The sequence below is a fragment of the Arvicola amphibius genome, chromosome 7 (genome assembly GCF_903992535.2).
Source record: "Arvicola amphibius chromosome 7, mArvAmp1.2, whole genome shotgun sequence".
In the NCBI taxonomy this organism is placed as follows: Eukaryota; Metazoa; Chordata; class Mammalia; order Rodentia; family Cricetidae; genus Arvicola; species Arvicola amphibius.
The window spans coordinates 62,120,258-62,138,185 of record NC_052053.1 but is presented as its reverse complement, the minus strand read 5'-3'; the positions used below and the strand labels follow the sequence as shown (position 1 = coordinate 62,138,185).

The window sequence follows — 17,928 nt, the reverse complement described above, 5'->3', positions numbered from 1 at the left end:
ACACCCTTTCTGTTTCCCTTTAGAAAGCAAATAGGCATCTAAGGAATAGTAATAAAATAAATAGCATAACACAAAGACAAACAACTAGGCATAGGACAAAATAACCAAGCAAGAAAAAAAGCCAAAGAAAAAGTGCAAGAAATATATAAAGATGCAGCAACCAAAACGTTTGCCCACAGGAATCCCATAAAACCACAAATTGGAAGCCATAATATTTATGCAAAGGACCTGTAAGGTTAAAACAAATGAACAAACAAACAAACAAACAAACATGCTCTGACTTAACATTATGAGACAAAGACCCTCCTAAGATGCCATTGAGTTCATTTTGTGTTGGCTATCTACTACTTAAGGGTAGACAAGGTGTCTAAACATGAGAGTGGTTTGCTTCTCCAGTGGGACTCCCTTAAAGAGAACTAACTTTTAATTTTTAAGTGTCTATCATTTGGAAATAGCTTCTGGGTTAGGGATGGAGACTTGTGTCCATTTTTTCTTTTAGTTCTAGGGCTCCACCTGTTGCTGACCCAATCAAGCTGTATGCATGGTGCTGCAGTCTCTGTGAGTCTGTACATGTGCTGGCCTTATTGTGTCTATAAGTCCTTGATTCCTTGGTGTCTGTCATACCCTCTGGCTCTTATACTCTTTCTGTCTTTTCTTCCTCAGAATTTCCTGATGCCCAAAGGGAGGGATTTGATGGAGATGTCCTATTTAGGACTGGGTATTCCAAAGTCTCTCATGCTCTGCATATTGTCTGGCTGCGGCTCTACATATTTGTTCTCATATGCTGCTGGAAGAGGCTTCTCTGATGATGGTGGCTGAGCAAGGCATGGATCTATGAGTATAGCAGATGTTGTTAGAAGTAATTTTTATTGTGACATTCCTTTAGTAGAACAGTAGTATTTGATTTTACCATAGGTTCATGACCTATGTAGTCTCAGATTCTTAGCTACCCAAGCATCATTGGATGTGGGTTCCATCTCACAGAGTGAGCCTTAAGTCACATATTGGTTGGTCACTCCCACTAGCCTTCTGCCATGTTTGCCCCAGTTTATCTTGCAGGCAGGTCACCATTGTAGACTGAAAGGTTTGTAGCTGGGTTGGTGTTTACCTTTATTCTTTGGTGGTCTGCAGAGTGCCTCCGGTATCATGAATACTAGCCCAGAGGGGTGAGACTCTAGGTAGAACCGGCTTAATTTTTCCTTGTCCAATGAATTGTATAGGTGTTGTCTTCAGCAGTAGAACATGCTGTAAGTTTATGGAGAGCTGCCAAAAGCCTTCACAGTAACCTGGGTTGTTTGGGGGTTCTCATGGAACCTCTTTTGCTAAGAGATCAATTAGATATAACCCGTTCTTGGTACTGGAAACTTCATTTGGTGATGAGAGATGTCCAGCTGAGGCTCTGTGTGCCTTGTCATTTGGTGATTGCTTTCATATATGTATATATTATAGGAAGCTTCTTCTGTATCAGGTATATATATGTACATATACCTAATATATGTATTTATGTATATGACTCCTCAAATAACTCTTAGGTTTAGCTGTCCTTCCACATTTTCTCTTCCTTATCCCCATTTTCATTCTGCTTCCCTGTTTGATTCCTGTTGTAGTTTCACACCCCATCCACCCATAACTATTCTATTGCCTCTTCCTAAGAAAATCCATCCCAACCCCATAGTCTTTTACTATATACCTAACCTCTGCGCTTATATTGATTTTAGCTTGCTTAACAATGACTTAACAGCTAACATCTACATATAAAAGAATACATATTATATTCATCTTTCTGATATTGAGTTATTTCATTTAGGATATTTTCTAGTTTCATTTACCTGAGAATTTCATCTTTAAATGGTTGAGTAATATTCCATTGTGTAAAAGTGCCACATTTTCTTAATCCGTTCATCCATTGATGGATATCTATGTTGTTTTCAATTTCTGGCTATTATGTATAGAGCAGTAATGAGCATTGTTGAGCAAGTGTCTCTATAGGAGAATGAAGCATCCTTTGGAAATACTCTTAAGAGTGGTATAGCTGGTCTTGAGGTAGATCAATTCCCATCTTTCTGGGGATTTGCCATAGCCTATTGATTCCCAAAGTGGCTGTAGAAGTTTGCACTCCAAGAAGGAACAAATGAGTGTTCCCCTAACTCCACATCCTTTGCAGCATGAGCTGTCATATGTTCTATTGATCTAGGCCATTGTGGTTGGTGTAAGATGAAATCTCAAAGTAGTTTTGATTTACATTTCCCTGATGTCTTCTTAGTTGAACAATTCTTTAGGTGTGTCTTAGCCATTTGTGCTTCCTCTTTTAAGAATTCTCTGTTTATATCTGTACTTCCCAGTCCTTCCTTGTCCAGCCCCTGCCCTTGTGACCTCTTGACCCCCAGAAAAAGGTTCAGCTTGTGTTATCCATATACTCACTGGGGCATAGTCAAACTCTCAGTGGCCTGCCTCTTCAATAGAACTGAGTCCTTCCCCTCCTGCACCCCTGCCAAAAGCCATCTATTGTAAAGTGCGACATTTCAGCACCCTATCACAGTTTTTAACAATTCTCTTCAATGGCTTCCTGTTTAGGCTGTTACTATTTGGGGGGTAGGAGTGAAGGAGGGATTGCCACATATATCTTCCATGTCCCTCTTTCTCAAATGTGCATCTGCAGTCACTGCTATCACTGACAAAGTAGCTTACTTGCTCCTTACTGACTGCTACAGCATGGTTCATGGACTTCCACATGGTTTCTGGCATCAGCACAAACCATGATCAGGGCTCCAGGCTGCAATGGAGCATGGACCCAGACAAGGTCCTCTGATGCAGCTGGGATCATAGACATCAACGTGGGTTCAGGGAGACCAAGGACATTTGCATGGCCTTTGGTGGTAGTACAAGCCACAGACATCAACACAGATCCAGTTGCATAAAGACCACAAACCCAAATGTGGCTTTGTGTGGCAACATGGGCCTGGACATCACCATGGATTCAGGTGACAATGCAGGCCACCCACATCAAGCTAGTCACCAGCGGCATCTTGGCCCACGAATATCAACATGCTTTATACAGCAGAGGAGGTCATGGACCTCTGCTTGACTTTTGGTAGTAAAATGGGCTATGGACATCAACTCAGACCCTGGCTGTAGCAGGATGTCAGACACAGACATGGCCCTTGGTGGCAGCCTGGTCCCAGCTACCACCATGGTCTCAAGTGGCAGTGTAGACTACTCACATCAGCTTGGTCTCTGGAGGCAGAACAACACACAGACATCAACATGGATACAGGTCAAAGCACAGGCCATGAACATCTGAATGCTGTTAGGTGATAACATGGTCTTGTTGTCTGGGTTTCTGTCTTGCCTTGTTTCTGTCTTCCTACAAGGTCACACAGCAATTTAGCCCCAAAGAAATCACACAGAGGTCTATATTAATGATAAACTGATTGGCCCATTAGCTCAGGCTTCTTATTAACTCATATTAACCCATTATTCTTATCTATATTAGCCACATGGCTCAGTACCTTTTTCAGTGGGGCAATCACATCTTCCTTCTTCTGTGGTTGGGACAGGACTGGGGAGCAATGGACTTCCTCCTTCCCAGAATTCTTATGTTCTCATTGGCCCACCTCTACTTCCTGTCTGGTTGTCCCACCTATACTTCCTGCCTGGCTACTGGCCAATCAGTATTTATTTAAAACATAATTGACAAAATATATACAATTGTCCCACACCATGGTCCTTGGACATCAATCTGGATCCTAGCCACGTTAGGGCCACCGACCTACACATGGTCCTCAGTGGCATCATGGGACATGACAGTCCTTCAGGGAGATCCAGTCTAGATAATGGACCATCACTGATCTTGGGCCTCTGTCATTACCAGATCCAAGGTGATCTGTGACCAGGCAGCTTGTTTAGAGACAGAGTCTGTATCTGCTTAAGTTCTGGGCTACTGCAAACCATCCCATTGACCCCACTAGACAACAACAAGAACAACATGTCTCTGCTAGAGCTCAGCAACACTACCCCAGCAGACCCCGAGTATTCTAACATAGCCAAGACTAAATAAAAAGACCTTAAGACAGCCTTTTATGAATATGATAGAGGTTCTTAAAGAAGCTATCAATAAATTCCTCAAAGAAATCTATGAAAACACAAACAAACACTGGAAAGAAATGAATAAAAGAGTTCAAGACCTGAGAGTGGAAACAGAATCAATAAAGAAAACACAAACTGAAAGAAACCAGAAAATGAAAATAAGAAACTTGAACAGAAACACAGAGGCAAGTCTCACCAACAGAAGATGAGAGATGGAAGAGAGAATTTCACTCACTGAAGACAAGATAGAAGAAATGGATATCTCAGTCAAAGAACTACAGCCCAGACTACAATTTCCAACAAAATGTTCAATCAGAATAGGTGGAGGGGAAAAAGACCTTCCATGATGAAAGTAAATCTAAGCAGGATCTTTCTACAAATCCAACCCTACAAAAGTGCTAAAAGGGAAACTTCAATCAGAAGAATCTAACCACACTCAAAAAGAAATAAAGAATAATATCAGACCAGTAAATCAAAAGAAGGGCAGAAACCTATACCATAGAACAAAATGAGACCCAACAAATACAGCTCATTGGTATCTCTCAACATCAGTGTCTCAATTCCCCAGTAAAAAGACACAGACTAACAGAATGGATATGAAAACAGGATCCATCCTTGTGCTGCATCCAAGAAACACACCTTAACACACCTTAGGATAAAAGAATAGAAAAAGATATTTCAAGCATTCCCAGCTGCTTGCCTTCTCATGGTAGGTACCACTACAAGGAGGAAATAGGTAAGAGAACAGGAGAGATGGAGGAGCAGAATAAAGCATGTACTGTGGAAGAGGCAGAACAGTCTTGGCTACGTTGGAATACTCAGGACCTGCTGGGGTAGGGTTGCTGGGCTCTAGTGGAGACATATTGTTCTTGCTGTTATTGTGTTTTTATGCTGGTGTCCAGGCCCCTGGGATTGAGACGATTGTAATTGTAGGTGCTGAAACCTGTTCCTGTCTTTGTTGGATGGGTGTTTTGTTTCTTGGTTTCTGTTGCCTTCTTGGTTTTTAGAGTCTGGTGTCTGTGTGCCATCTGATAGGAAATTCTTCTGGGATCCTGATAGGTGTGGCCACTGGGGATTTCAGGAACTGGAATATTTCTTGGTCCTGGGAGCTGGCACTTAGGGATGAAGGTGGACTAGAGATGAGGAGGGAGGAAAGTGGTGTGTGCCACAAGGATCTGCTTAGGCCCCTGGGAGTGGAGGTAGAGGGGGAGGAAAGGCCATAGGAAGTAGTCTGTTTCAGAGTGAGAGATGATATTGGAAGGCTGGATTTGAGAGAGAAGAAGGAGAATTAATATCTGAAGATATGATCTTCCTCCTTGCTTCCCTGGCCAGCATGGCTGGTGAGTTCCCAGGGAATGCCTGTTAGAGTTGGTACCTGAGACAAAGAGATGGATTGGTGAGGAAGACTGTGGGAGGTGACCTCTGTGAGCCCTTGGAGGTGGGGGTAGAGGGGAAGTGGAGGCTGAAGCAGGTGGTCAGCTAGAGAGGTGGGGATGAGGCTGGGGACTAGATTTGGAGGAGAGAAAGGAGAGTAAAGGTCTGAAGATGGCCCACCTGTGTCCCTGGCCAGCATGGCTGGCCTGTTACTTTTCAAAAAAATGTGGTATTTATATAGCCCTCTCTGTAATGTTCTAATTAAAGATGAAATATGTCGATTTTGTAGAAATTATTCTTAGCTCTTACTCTGAAAAACAACTTGGAGCATTGCTGATCTAGGTTCTTTGGATGAAAGTGCTTGAAACTGTAAGTCCCTTTGTCCTGACCTGGAAAAGACTACCCCATGGCTCCAGATGGGTAACCCAGCAGGGATTCCTGGCTGGCTTCATGCTGGCTTCCAGATCTGGCCTCTTTTGGGACTGTCTTCTTTTACTTAGCATAATGTCGTCGAGAGTCATCCATGTTGTGACAAGTATGGTGATTTCTTTCCTCTTTAAGACTGAAAATGTTCATTTATATGGATGAACCTCATTCCATTTATCCACCCATCCAGATGACCTATCTCTCTAGTCCCTGGGTCAGTCTTGAAAGTGGAATGATGGGGACATGCAACTTTCACTGTATCATGGTGAACACACAATAGAATGGGGGGGGGGTCAGAGAGCCTGTCTCTCTAGGGCTTACTGTGTATCCCCAGAAATATCTGGGTCACTAGGTAGATGGAGAAGTACAACTTCCTCTGAGCAACCTTGGATGACATTTCCTGCTGTGGATGGTGCTTCTGTGATGGACAGCTGTAGTGTCCAGGGACAGGGATGCCCGAGGCTAGGCTCCCACTCGGAAAGGTGAATTCACTGTGGACCTCAGAGACCCTGAGTCTGGGTGCTTCTGGGATGGACAGCTGTAGTGAGTCCACACAGCCTGCTGTTTATGTGAGAATAGGGATGGTCAGTAGGCCCAGGGTTACAGAAAGTCATAGCCTGGGGGGGACTCTGGTTTTGGTACTGATTTCACCTGAGTCTCACAAGGGTGGCTCTAGTACATGGTGAGCGTCCAGCCCCATTTCTTTTATGAAAGTCAATCTGACCTCCCTGTGATAATGTTCACAGCTCTGCCAAAGCTCTGGCCAAAGCCCAGAACAGATGGCCCTTTCACACCCAGCTTCGTCAATTTAACAAGAGAGCTGGAGGTGAAGATGGAATGGGGTGCTTTTCTATTTCCAGGGTGAGTTGGAGCATCCTGAGTCTTGTGCTGGGATTAGGTGGCTCTTCATGGATGCTGTGCCAATAAGTGACAGACTGTATGGTTTCCATTCTCTGTGGTAACTCAGTGATCTGCCTTAAGTGTATGGGTTGGGGTGTGGGCAAGAATGGATGAACTGGATGGAAGGAAAGGCTCAGTGATAAAACTGTTTAGAAGCTATTCCTTTCCCTTTGTCCCTCTGGGAGGTGTCTGGGAGCCCATTAGTTGTTGGCACAGAAGGATCCAGGAGCAGGCCACGGATAGCTGTTCTGTTTTAATGACTACTTCTAGGCAAGGCAGGGACTAGAGGACTCTTCTGTTTGTCCACTTAATGTACTGTTTTCATTTGTGCTGTTTCTAGCCCTCCTGTCAGGCCTTTCTATTCTCACCTGAATAGCAGACAGAATACTCCAGCCTGCTAAGAGTGGCAGCTGGTTACTTGGCAACGTTGCTGCAGGGCTGCTGATGGAAGATTGGCCACTGCAGATAAGCTCCTCTCCCTGCTTATCTTCGTGCCTGCAGCTTGTACCACATGCTCCAAATGTGGGTCTCTGAGGTCCACAGTGAATTCACCTTTCCGAGTGGGAGCCTAGCCTCGGGCATCCCTGTCCCTGGCCTTGGGTGGATGCACAGGATGTCAGGGCCAGGGAATTGCACCTTGCTGGGGCCGAGCCTGCTCAGCTGTGATGGCAGAGCCCTTACCTCCCCTGGAGAGTGGAAATGCTTCGCTGACTGACTTGTTAAGTCAAGGGACAAAGGAATCATCACAACCCTTGCCTTGTGGGTGGCGCCTTTGGGTCAGCAAACCATGTTAACTGGGAACTTTCTGCTGGGTTTCCTTCATTCCTTAAGTTTAGATTTTTTTCTTTCTTGCTCTTTCTTTCATTCTCGCTGTCCCCCCGCTTCTCTCTATGAAGTTCAGCATGGACAAATCAAGCTCATGATCCTTGTGCCTCCACTTCTCCAATGCTGGGATTACCATACCAGCTTTTTCTCCTTTCAGTATGTGGGTTATCCCAAGAGGGCTCTGTCTCCTTGGCCTTTACCCCTGGGAGCTGCTGGCAGACCATGTGCACATCCTTCTTTCTGCTGTTCTTGCTCTCAGATCTTGGAACTCAGAGGGTTAAGCAGTTATTTCTGGGATGATATTTTTTGAAGTTTCCCAGCAAGTTCTAATGGTGACCATGATGAGGCTGGGTTCATCAAGTTTCCATGGTGACCATGATGTGATAGTTTGTCTACAGTTCTGATAATGACACGATGAGGCTGGGTCCATCTTGTTTTTATGGTGATGACAATGCAGTTGTGTTGGCTTATCGTTTCCTTGGTAACTGGTAAGATCGAGTTGATTCACAGTTCTGACGGTGAGGTTGGGTTGGCCCAAAGTTTCCATGGTGATCCCAATGAGGCTGGATTGGTTCACGATTTCCATGGTGACCATGATGTGTTCCTCTGCTGACTCAGTTTTTCCTTTATTTCCCCATAGAATAATCCAAGAAAAAAGTGTTTGTTAGAAATTGTTCCTGCTTTCTTTATTCTTACACTTTGCTGTATATGAGCAGTGAGATACAATTGCTGGCATATCTGGACCCTCAAATGATACCCGAGTTCCTTATAAACAGAAGTTGTATGTTCAGTTTGTCTTTACTAATGTTGCCACACAGGCCCTCAATGACATCCTTGGCAGGAGTGTGTATGTGTGGCAACTGGACTGGCTGCTTTCTGTTCAGAGAGGTGTTCCATCTGTGATATGCCCATCTCTACATTTTATACAATTATTGTTATTATTTCTCTTACTTTTACAGCGTTGGAAATGGACAGAATGCAGGGCTTTGTGCATGCTAGGCCAGTGCTTTGGCACTAAGCTATACCTCAACTCCTTGGTTATTTTAGCATCCAGAGGAAATTTTATCAACAATGTTGATTAGCTTGTAGAGCCTGTTTGTTTAGAGTGACTCTCTTACATTTGGTGTATTAGGTCCCAGTTGTGGTAATGCATATCATCTACTAAAATGCCAAAATGTCCTTTTCCATCAGTGTGTGTGTGTGTGTGTGTGCTTGCTTGCGTGTATGCATGTGTGTGTATGCATGTACATGTATACATATGTGTGTGCATACACATGTGTGTGCTTATGAAACTGGCTTTCCATTGTAATGAAAAGGATTGAGTTTGAGGTTGGATCTTTGAGTCCATGAGGAACTAGACGGCATCACAATACTGCAGCAGTGACAGTACCTTGGTTATATCCTGAGTGACACGGTCTGTGGGCTGCCTGTGAGCTGACCTCTGCCTGTATTGTCAGGACTGTCCCATGACTTCATTTGCTGCTTGTCTTCCTGACTATGCCCTGCCGGCTCTCTGCTGTCATTCAGAGAGGCGGGAACTGGGCTTGGGTTGTGATCAGGGTGGCTTCACAGACCTAGTAGTTTGAGGGACCTGTTATGTGATTTGTAAGAAAATCTGGCTGCACCAACTTGATCATCCATCACTGTAGTGGACATAGGAAACTGAAAAGTGGCTCAAGGCTGTGATGGAACTGGGTCAGAAGCCACACACTGTAGGTCCTATGCCAGGTAGTATTGCTCCATCTCTGAAGGAAGACATGGCTCCATCTCTGAAGGAAGACTTGGCTGCTTGGGAGCAATGTGGGAAGAAACCCATTTGTTCTGAAATGCCTTTTAGTTATTACCCTTAAAAATCTGCTTATTGTGACTTTACTTAGAATATAAGCAGGCATGGCTTGAAACTAGACATACCTGCCCTACACGGCCCACTCCCTACCCTTGCTCTATTCCTCTAAGCCCAGGCAGTGTGTGTCCCTGGTAAGATCAAGTGACCATGAGCGGCACTCCTGAGCTTGCTAGGCTTTGGAACAGCAGACCCCAGTTTCCCAGCTTCCTCCACTAGGCTCCTACTTCCAGTCACTCTGACTAGTTAAGCAAGTGGATAGAGGTACCAGTAGCCTGCCTGCCATGTGCTCAGTGACTGAGAGAAGCCCTGCCCCTCGACCTCTTTGGGTACCATGGTTCTCACCATGCATGGGGGGCATAAGAAGCTGTATCAGTTAGGCTAGCTCAGAATAAGGGAGTTAAGTGTCAGTGTACACACACACACACACACACACACACACACACACACACAGTGGAACATACGTGCATGGATCTCATTAGTTTCAGAAGCTATGTCTCCCCTTATCTAACTGTAGTGAGCCTAAGCTATGTCTCCCCTTTATCTAACTCTAGTGACCCTAAGCTATGTCTCCCCTTTATCTAACTCTAGTGACCCTAAGCTATGTCTCCCCCTTATCTAACTGTAGTGACCCTAAGCTATGTCTCCCTCTTATCTAACTGTAGTGAGCCTACTTTCTAAGCTAAACACTGGAAACAAATTAAGAAGAGATCAAAAGCAGATGTCTGAAGTGATGGTGTCCGTGGATGACACAGTTCTTGGAATAGTACAATGTCTGCTAAGCAGGAGAGATTGCAAGACTCACTATGCCATGTTTTCTACATAGATAAGATGGGATCACAGGACACACACACACACACACACACACACACACACACACACACACACCCTAGTCTTGGTGGCTGAGGAGTAGCAGAAATGAATTCCTCATGTCCTGGAGGCTGGAGACCTCAGGTCAGGACAGCAGCAAGCTCTCTGTGTGGAGGGATTCCTGTGTCTTCATGTCATGCAGAGGGATGGGGTATCGCTTGTATGTTCCTGAAGACACTAATCCCACTATAAAGTTCTACCGTGATGACCGGCCAATCCCCTTCCAAAGGCCTCACCATTGATGACCTCACTTTAGGCTTAGGGTTCAACACAGGAGTTTGGGGGACTTTTAACCTGGTACGTGTTGTACCAGTGCTGTGGTAATGCATGGGGACTTAATGAATAACTACAAGTGAAAAAGTGGTTGGGATGGAGGTCCTTGAGCTCTGTTCCCCTCACCGTCTTCACCATTCTAAACATATCCTCACTTCTAGGAAGGAATTGCTCACACTCCTGCATGACATGCCTGGCTCGTCCACTCAGTAGGCGGTCCCTTGTATGTTGCTGGATTTAGTGTGTTAGGGACACATGATCCTGGATGATGGAGGGACAGGCATTCCACTACTTACAGAATCAACCAGCAACTGCACAACTGCACAGCACCTCCGTATGTCCTCACCCACATTCTGCTGTGACACAGGTATGCCCTGGGCAGCACTGCTGTGCTTCAGACAGAACTAGTCAGACCCAGTGAGTCGACAGGTGCTATCTTGGGCTTTCTGTGCCTGCCCATATATGGCTCAGTCTTCTTTGAAGCTTGGCTTCTCTGAGAGTCTTCTGTGCAGCCCAGCCCTGTTCCTCTCAGAGGGACACTTTTTATTGTTTACTCTGGCAGAGATGCCTAATAATCTGGTCAGTTTCAGGGACTTCCTGTTTCAGAAGCTTCCTGTTTCGGGGATTTTCTAGAGCTATTTTAAGTTGTTTACTTTCCTGCTTTCCAGTTGAATGGAATGTTTCAGTGAGTGTCAGAGGGGATTCTATACAACAGTCCCTGTTCTTGTCACCTACCCTGAAGATGGGTGTCATTCCTGATCAGTGACCCTGAAGATGAGTCCCTGTACTCATTCCTTACCCTGTAGGTGGGTTCTCTATCCAGGTCATGGTTTCACAGAAGGGTCCTTTTGCTGGTCATTAACCTCTGCATGGGTTCTTGAATTGGCACTGACTTGTGAGTTTCTGTCCTGCACTAACTCTGTAAGTGGGTCCTGTCCTGGTCACACTGACCATGTAGATGTCTTCTTGTCCTGAACACTGACCCAGTAGGGCTCCTCTCCGGGTCACTAACCCTGTGGGTGTGTGAAAATACAAGTGTGTATTCCTGTGCTTGGCTCTGAGTGATGTATACATGCATTGTATGGGTGTATGTCAGCGTATTTGCTCACACAGCACTCGTGTATCCTGCTTCATCTATAGCTCTGAGTAGTGTTTACATCTCCTGACAAGAGGACAATATCCCTCCTGGGCTCCTTTTTGAACCTTGGTGCATCCAGGTCAGCAAGGTCATCCTTAACCCCCCAGTCAGAGCTGCAGCACCTCTGACATCTGTCAAGCATAGTCATGTGACCATGAGGGGTCACTGTTGTCGCTTCTTCTTTTCTTCACTGGCCACTTGAGTGGCCACATTTAGATGTAGATGGGTAATGATGGACTAGGTTTTAAATTGTACCTGCTGGACTCTCTGCAGGTAGCTGTGCTAGTCCCTGGGACAAGGTTTGCAAGTAAAGTGTATTCTGCTGCTATGTCTTGGTTCTAGATTTGCTCTCTGAATGAACTGGGCATTCTGCATTCCCATCACACTCTGGGGTAATGTTCAGATATAGCCATTGGCTCCCCCTGAGCAAGTACATGCGGTGCTTTACTGGGTACAGCATTTCTCAAGCCTGAATGCGCACTATAGGCCATTACTTTGGACCATGAAAAGAAACAAGTAGGGTCCCTTTCCCCAGCCTTGGTGAATGTCACTTGTGCATGGCAAGAATTCTACTTATGTTTTTTTCAATGTTCTTGACTTTTTCATAATGATATCAACACAATCTCCGTGATACTTTTGTGAAGAGTGTAATTGTGACTCATTTACTGCTTCCTTCCCTTAAGAATCAGATGATTCTTTGTGCATTCCACTTTCCTGAATAGCCGTATAGAAAATTGGACAGGCATATGCACTTGCCACAAGGATTCGGCCAAGTTGCTTCCCCTGCTTTAAAATCCAGAAGCACCAGAAGCTGTGGTATTAATTTCCAAGTGTGTAGGTCTTCCTGAAGAGCTAGAGGGAAGAAAGTGATGAGTTATGTGGGAGATAACACAGGTGAACACATCGGCAAGACGAGAAACTGAGAAGAAATTGCTGTAGAAGTAAGGAACACATTTGATCTTGGAATGATTGACTATCATAATGCAAACAGTGAAGACAGAACTATCTTATACCATGAGCCTCCTTCAGCCCAGGGACAGGGCTGACCCATTCTTAATACAGAGGCAGGAAGATGCCCCAACCTGATTATTTCTCTAGGCATCTCCATATTAGAAAATGTGGGACCATATTCTCCTCAGATGCAAGTGCAGCCTGTGTGTCTCTCTTAGGAGTGTAGTAGGATCGGCGGGCCACTTCTTGCCACCCGGCTAGCTTTACCCAAAATAATTACATGGAAACTGTATTCATTTAAACACTGCCTGGCCCATTAGTTTCAGCCACTTATTGGCTAATTCTCATATCTTGCTTTAACCCATATTTAGTAATCTGTGTAGCACCATGAGGGGTGGCTTACCAGGAGAGATCTTAACCTACATCTGTCTCGGAGAGGAGAGGCATAGCGTCTGCCTGAGGCGTCTGCCTGACTCTGCTTTCTTTCTCCCACAATTCTGTTCTGTCTACTCTGCCTACCTAATTTTCTGTCCTATTAAAGGGCCAAGGCAGTTTCTTTATTAACCAATGAAAGTAACACATTGACAGATGACCCTCCTCCATCATTTCCCCTTTTTCTTTTTAAACAAAAAAGGCTTTAACTTTAACATGGTAAAATTACATATAACAAAACAGTTATAAAGCAAGAATTACAGTTACAATATTTATATCTATTTTATCTTATCATAACAATGGAAAACTATAACCATTCTTCAACTCCATCAAAGACTCCAGAAGGATATAATATTACCTAAGTAAACAAAAGTAAGCAACTTCCAAAACTCTAGAAATGACAGAGACATCTTGCTGCCTGGACAGTCACCCAAATTTCCTCTGTACCATTGGGGTATCCATCTTTGGCCTATAGGCCCATAGTATCCAACAGACATTTCCATGAAGCAGGAAATTTCAAAGACAGTTCAGTCACTTTCTGCTGTGTCCTGCAGAATGTCTTGCAGACTCTTTCATGAATCAGGAACCCCAAAGGACCATCTCACCTTTAGGCAAGTTCAGCAGTCCTCTCTCTGTGGGTTCTTTGTGTCCAGTTTATGCAACAGTCCAGGCAAGAGCAGTTTCTTGCCCAAATGGCTAACCAACTCCATAAGGAGCCTCTTTGATACCCATCTCCATCTTGAAATAGATTGGTGCTGCCAGGAGCAGCCCTAAGTTATTAAAACACTAAATGCCATATTCTGTAGCCTTTGAAAGATATGAAGAATGCCTATTTAACTGAAATATATCTCTATATATCTAGAAAATCTAACTAACATGACTACAAGCTTGACTATTATTGATGATTATCCATTAACAACCTATATATATTACATTTTTAAATGTACTACATAATCACAATACCTTAGTCAAGGTCAGAAATACATATACATAAAAAATTGACCTTAAATTTAAATCACTAAAGCAAAATTATTCATATCTATATCATATCCCCTTTAAATGTAAAAGAACATTTATAAACAATATTTGGGAATATGGGCACAGTTTATTCTTTCCAAACTGCTTCGTGCTGAATGGGGATGCTGTTATTAAGGTCTTTCATGGTATAACCTGGGTGCTAGATTCATCTCAGTCGGCAGTTGAGTGAAATAATTTTTTGAGGGTATTCACAGCAACCTTTCAGGGGGGCGTGGTCTATCATACCATATTGGGATAGAAGCAATCCACAGGGTCTCATCCTCTGTGAAAACAAAAGAAGAAACTTTTTTTCCAAAGCATGATATCCTTAGATCCAAATTTTGAAGTCAAGGTACCTTTAGAACATATAAGCAGGTTCGGCTTGGCAGCCCATTTAATGAAATGTTTTTTTTTTTTTTCTCATGGTTTATTTTTTTTTATATTTAAAAATTTCCATCTCCTTCCCTCCTCCTCCCCCCTCCCTCCGCTCCTCCTCCCCCTTCCCTCCCCTCCTTCTCCCCCTTTCCTCCCCTTCCCTCCACCCATACCTCCCCTCCCTCCCTCTCAAGGCCAAGGAGCCATCAGGGTTCCCCACTCTATGCTAAGTCCAAGGTCCTCCCAACTCCCCCCAGGTCCAGGAAGGTGATCGACCAAGCTGAGAAGGCTCCCACAGAGCCCATCCATGCAGAAGAATCAGAGCCCAGCACCATTGTCCTTTGCTTCTCACTCAGCCCCCGCTGTTGGCCACATTCAGAGAGACGGGTTTGGTCGCATGATCCATCAGTCCCATTCCAACTGGAGTTGGTGATCTCCCATTAGTTCTGTCCCACCGTCTCCATGAGTGAACGCACCCCTCACGTTCCTGACTTTCTCCCTCATGTTCTCGCTCCTTCTGCTCCTCATCAGGACCTTGGGAGCTCAGTCCAGTGCTCCAATGTGGGGCTCAGTCATCTTCCCCATCTGTCACCAGCTGGAGGTTCCCTCACGGTCCTGACTTTCTTTCTCATGTTCTCTCTCCTTCTGCTCCTCATCAGGACCTTGGGAGCTCAGTCCGGTGCTCCAATGTGGTTTCCAGGGAGACGCCCCCAGTTAGTTCCTTGGGCAGCTGAGGAGAGGGAGCCTGAAAAGGCCAGTTCCTATAGACATACTGATGAATTTCTTGCATATCTCCATAGAACCTCCACCTGATGATAGATGAAGAAAATGATAGAGCCCCACATTGGAGCACCGGACTGAAATGTTTTTTTGTACTTAGCTCCTTCACAGTCAAAAATTCAAAGAAAACACAATAATACACAGAATCCAGGCTCTCTGTGAATTTTCCATTTTTACGTGGCTTATTTTTACTCTATCACTTTACTTTATTCTGTCTCTTTAAAGACTTTACCCTTTTTTATACCATTAACTTTATTCTCTATATTTTTTTCTCTCTCCCAAGTCTATGTACACTCATCCAACACTGTGACCCATTTAAAGGTCTTCTATGTCTGAATCTGTCCTATTGTGAATCTGTAATTCTTTACTGTCCAGGAGCACTTCCTAAAATGCTAAGCTCTTCTTAAAAACTTAACTTGCGCCTTGTAGAGGTAATACGGTACCGCCTGTGTCCTGCCCAGTCTAAACCTTAACTGCGCTGTTATTATGGTAATTACGACAGTTCCTGCTTGTGTTCAGCACAGTTCAGCATGGCGGAGCTGCTTGTGACTGAATCAGTTGTGGCTCTGGGCTGCAGAGCTGCCAGCTATTCTGGATGTTGGCTCCACCTCTCTCCAATTTCAAAATGGAGGACGTACCATTTTCTACTTGCTCTGGGGCCGCCAGGTAGGAGCTGCACTCAACACTTTAAATTTTGAGAATGAGCTTTTTATCTCAATTACAGCCTAATCTGCCAGGCAGACCACTGCATGGCCTAGAAACATCTCTGTGTATGGTGGTGGGAGTCTGCCATGCTCTCCCGCTTGTGTGTGCCTAGTAAACCTGATCTGGCTGTCTGCCCAGGTGCCATTGGCATGGTCTCAGAGCACTTTCCTTCCGATCCCGAGCCGGAACACAAACATCCAGTCCCATAAAAGCCATTGAAATGTTTTAAAGCCAGTTTGCACTGGCAGCACAGCCCCGGAAGCTGCATTTTAAAACCGCGTAGCTTTTTTCCTGCTGAGGTTGAGTCAGGAAAATTTCTCTCCAGCCCCAGGTCTGAAACCACATGTGGATTGAAAGTGTGACATGTACGGGATGGTCCGTTAAAGCAGGAAAGCACAGTCATGTAATTCACTGTGGCAGTACCACAGCCCCATACTTCCCACTTGCATTTCCATGGCGCCCCTTTCTGAGCGCTTTGGAGTTTCCATATTCTCTAGTGCACCCTGAGCTGTGCTCTGTCTCACTCATCAGCAAACGGAACCTCCACAGGGCCCTCCTAGCCTTGGCAGATGGCATGTCAAGCTCTCTCTTTGCCTTTCTATTCCCATAGATGGTGTGTTTGGAAGATGCCAGAAAGTTTCAACAATGGACACATACCAATATGAGGTGTCACCAGGAGTCCTCCTGCACCTGAGGGACACCTTACAGAAGCTCTCCCAGACAGGTAGGCAGATTGGCCACTTCCTGCCTTGATCTAGGCATGGATAATGGGAGCTGGGCTTCTGGTGTCTGGGTGAGGCCAGAATGACCTGCTCCAGGGAAGACTTTGCATGGGGTGTGTGGATTCCGCTTAGCAGCCCTGACCTGGTGTGTGTGTGTGTGTGTGTGTGTGTGTGTGTGTGCAAAGATTACAGAGATTCCAGTGACCCAGAGTAAGGTATGTTAAGGCTACTGTGGCCAAGAGTGGCCTATCACAGTGGTCATGCCAGTTACTCATGTCACCCTGAGAGTCAGACTTGGTTCCAGGGCTTTTACTGTGTGGTTTCAGGACATTTCTGCCACTGTACTAGTTTCTAGGCTCTTAAGAAGGAAAGTTTTAAATTTATAATAATTAACATTTTTATAGCTCTAACATGCACATCTCATGTGTGATTTTATTGTATATGCATATAGTTTTTCAATTGAGGGGAGCCATATCTGGAAGGCCAGTGTTTTACAACCTGTTACTGAGATAAAGTCATCTGGGTTGGAGGGTACAGAGGTGACATAACCCTCTTGTCACTTTCCTCTCACTATCATCTGGGTTTGGGTTTGCATACAGTTCAGAATTGATTGGTTATTAACAATTTTGTGCTGATTCCTTCAAGTTATGACCATTTTGGGAGTTCAAGACATATAATGTCATGTATCCTCCATTACAATATTATCTGAAGGAAGCCCTCAACAAGACCAAACCAGCCTCCCTCCCTCCCTCCCTCCCTCCCTCCCTCCCTCCCTCCCTCCCTCCCTTTCCTTTCCTTCCCTTCCCTTCCTCCCTTCCCCTTCCTTCCTTCGTTCCTTCCTTCCCTTCTTCCCTTCCCCTTCCTTCCTTCATTCCTTCCTTCCTTCCTCCCCCCCCTCTGTTTTTTTTTTTTTGAGGCCAGGTTTTCTCTGTGAAACAGCTCTGATTGTCCTTGACCTAGCATTATAGACCAGGCTGACCTTGAACTTATAGAGATCCACCTGCCTTTGCCTCCTGAGTGCTGGGATTAAAGCTTGTTCCACCACCACCCAGCAAGACCAAATCTTTTGATCTTACCCCCAACCCCATATAAGGGGTGTAAGGCAGGTCATTGGACCTTCAACTCAATTACAGCCACCCTTCCATTCTGTGCCTCTCTTTCAACTCTATATAATCTTGCCTCATCATCAAGTGAGTGTGCTGTAAAGGATT

The 17,928-nt window shown here is 44.8% G+C and overlaps 1 protein-coding gene across 1 annotated transcript in view; it reads left to right on the top strand.

Annotated features, from left to right (window-relative positions):
• Ptprn2 (protein tyrosine phosphatase receptor type N2) overlaps positions 1 to 17,928 on the top strand; it is a 761,869-nt gene that overhangs the window by 205,058 nt on the left and 538,883 nt on the right. Inside the window, 1 exon segment of the mRNA XM_038337154.2 lies at positions 16,606 to 16,719. Coding sequence (XP_038193082.1) covers positions 16,606 to 16,719 — 114 coding nt within the window.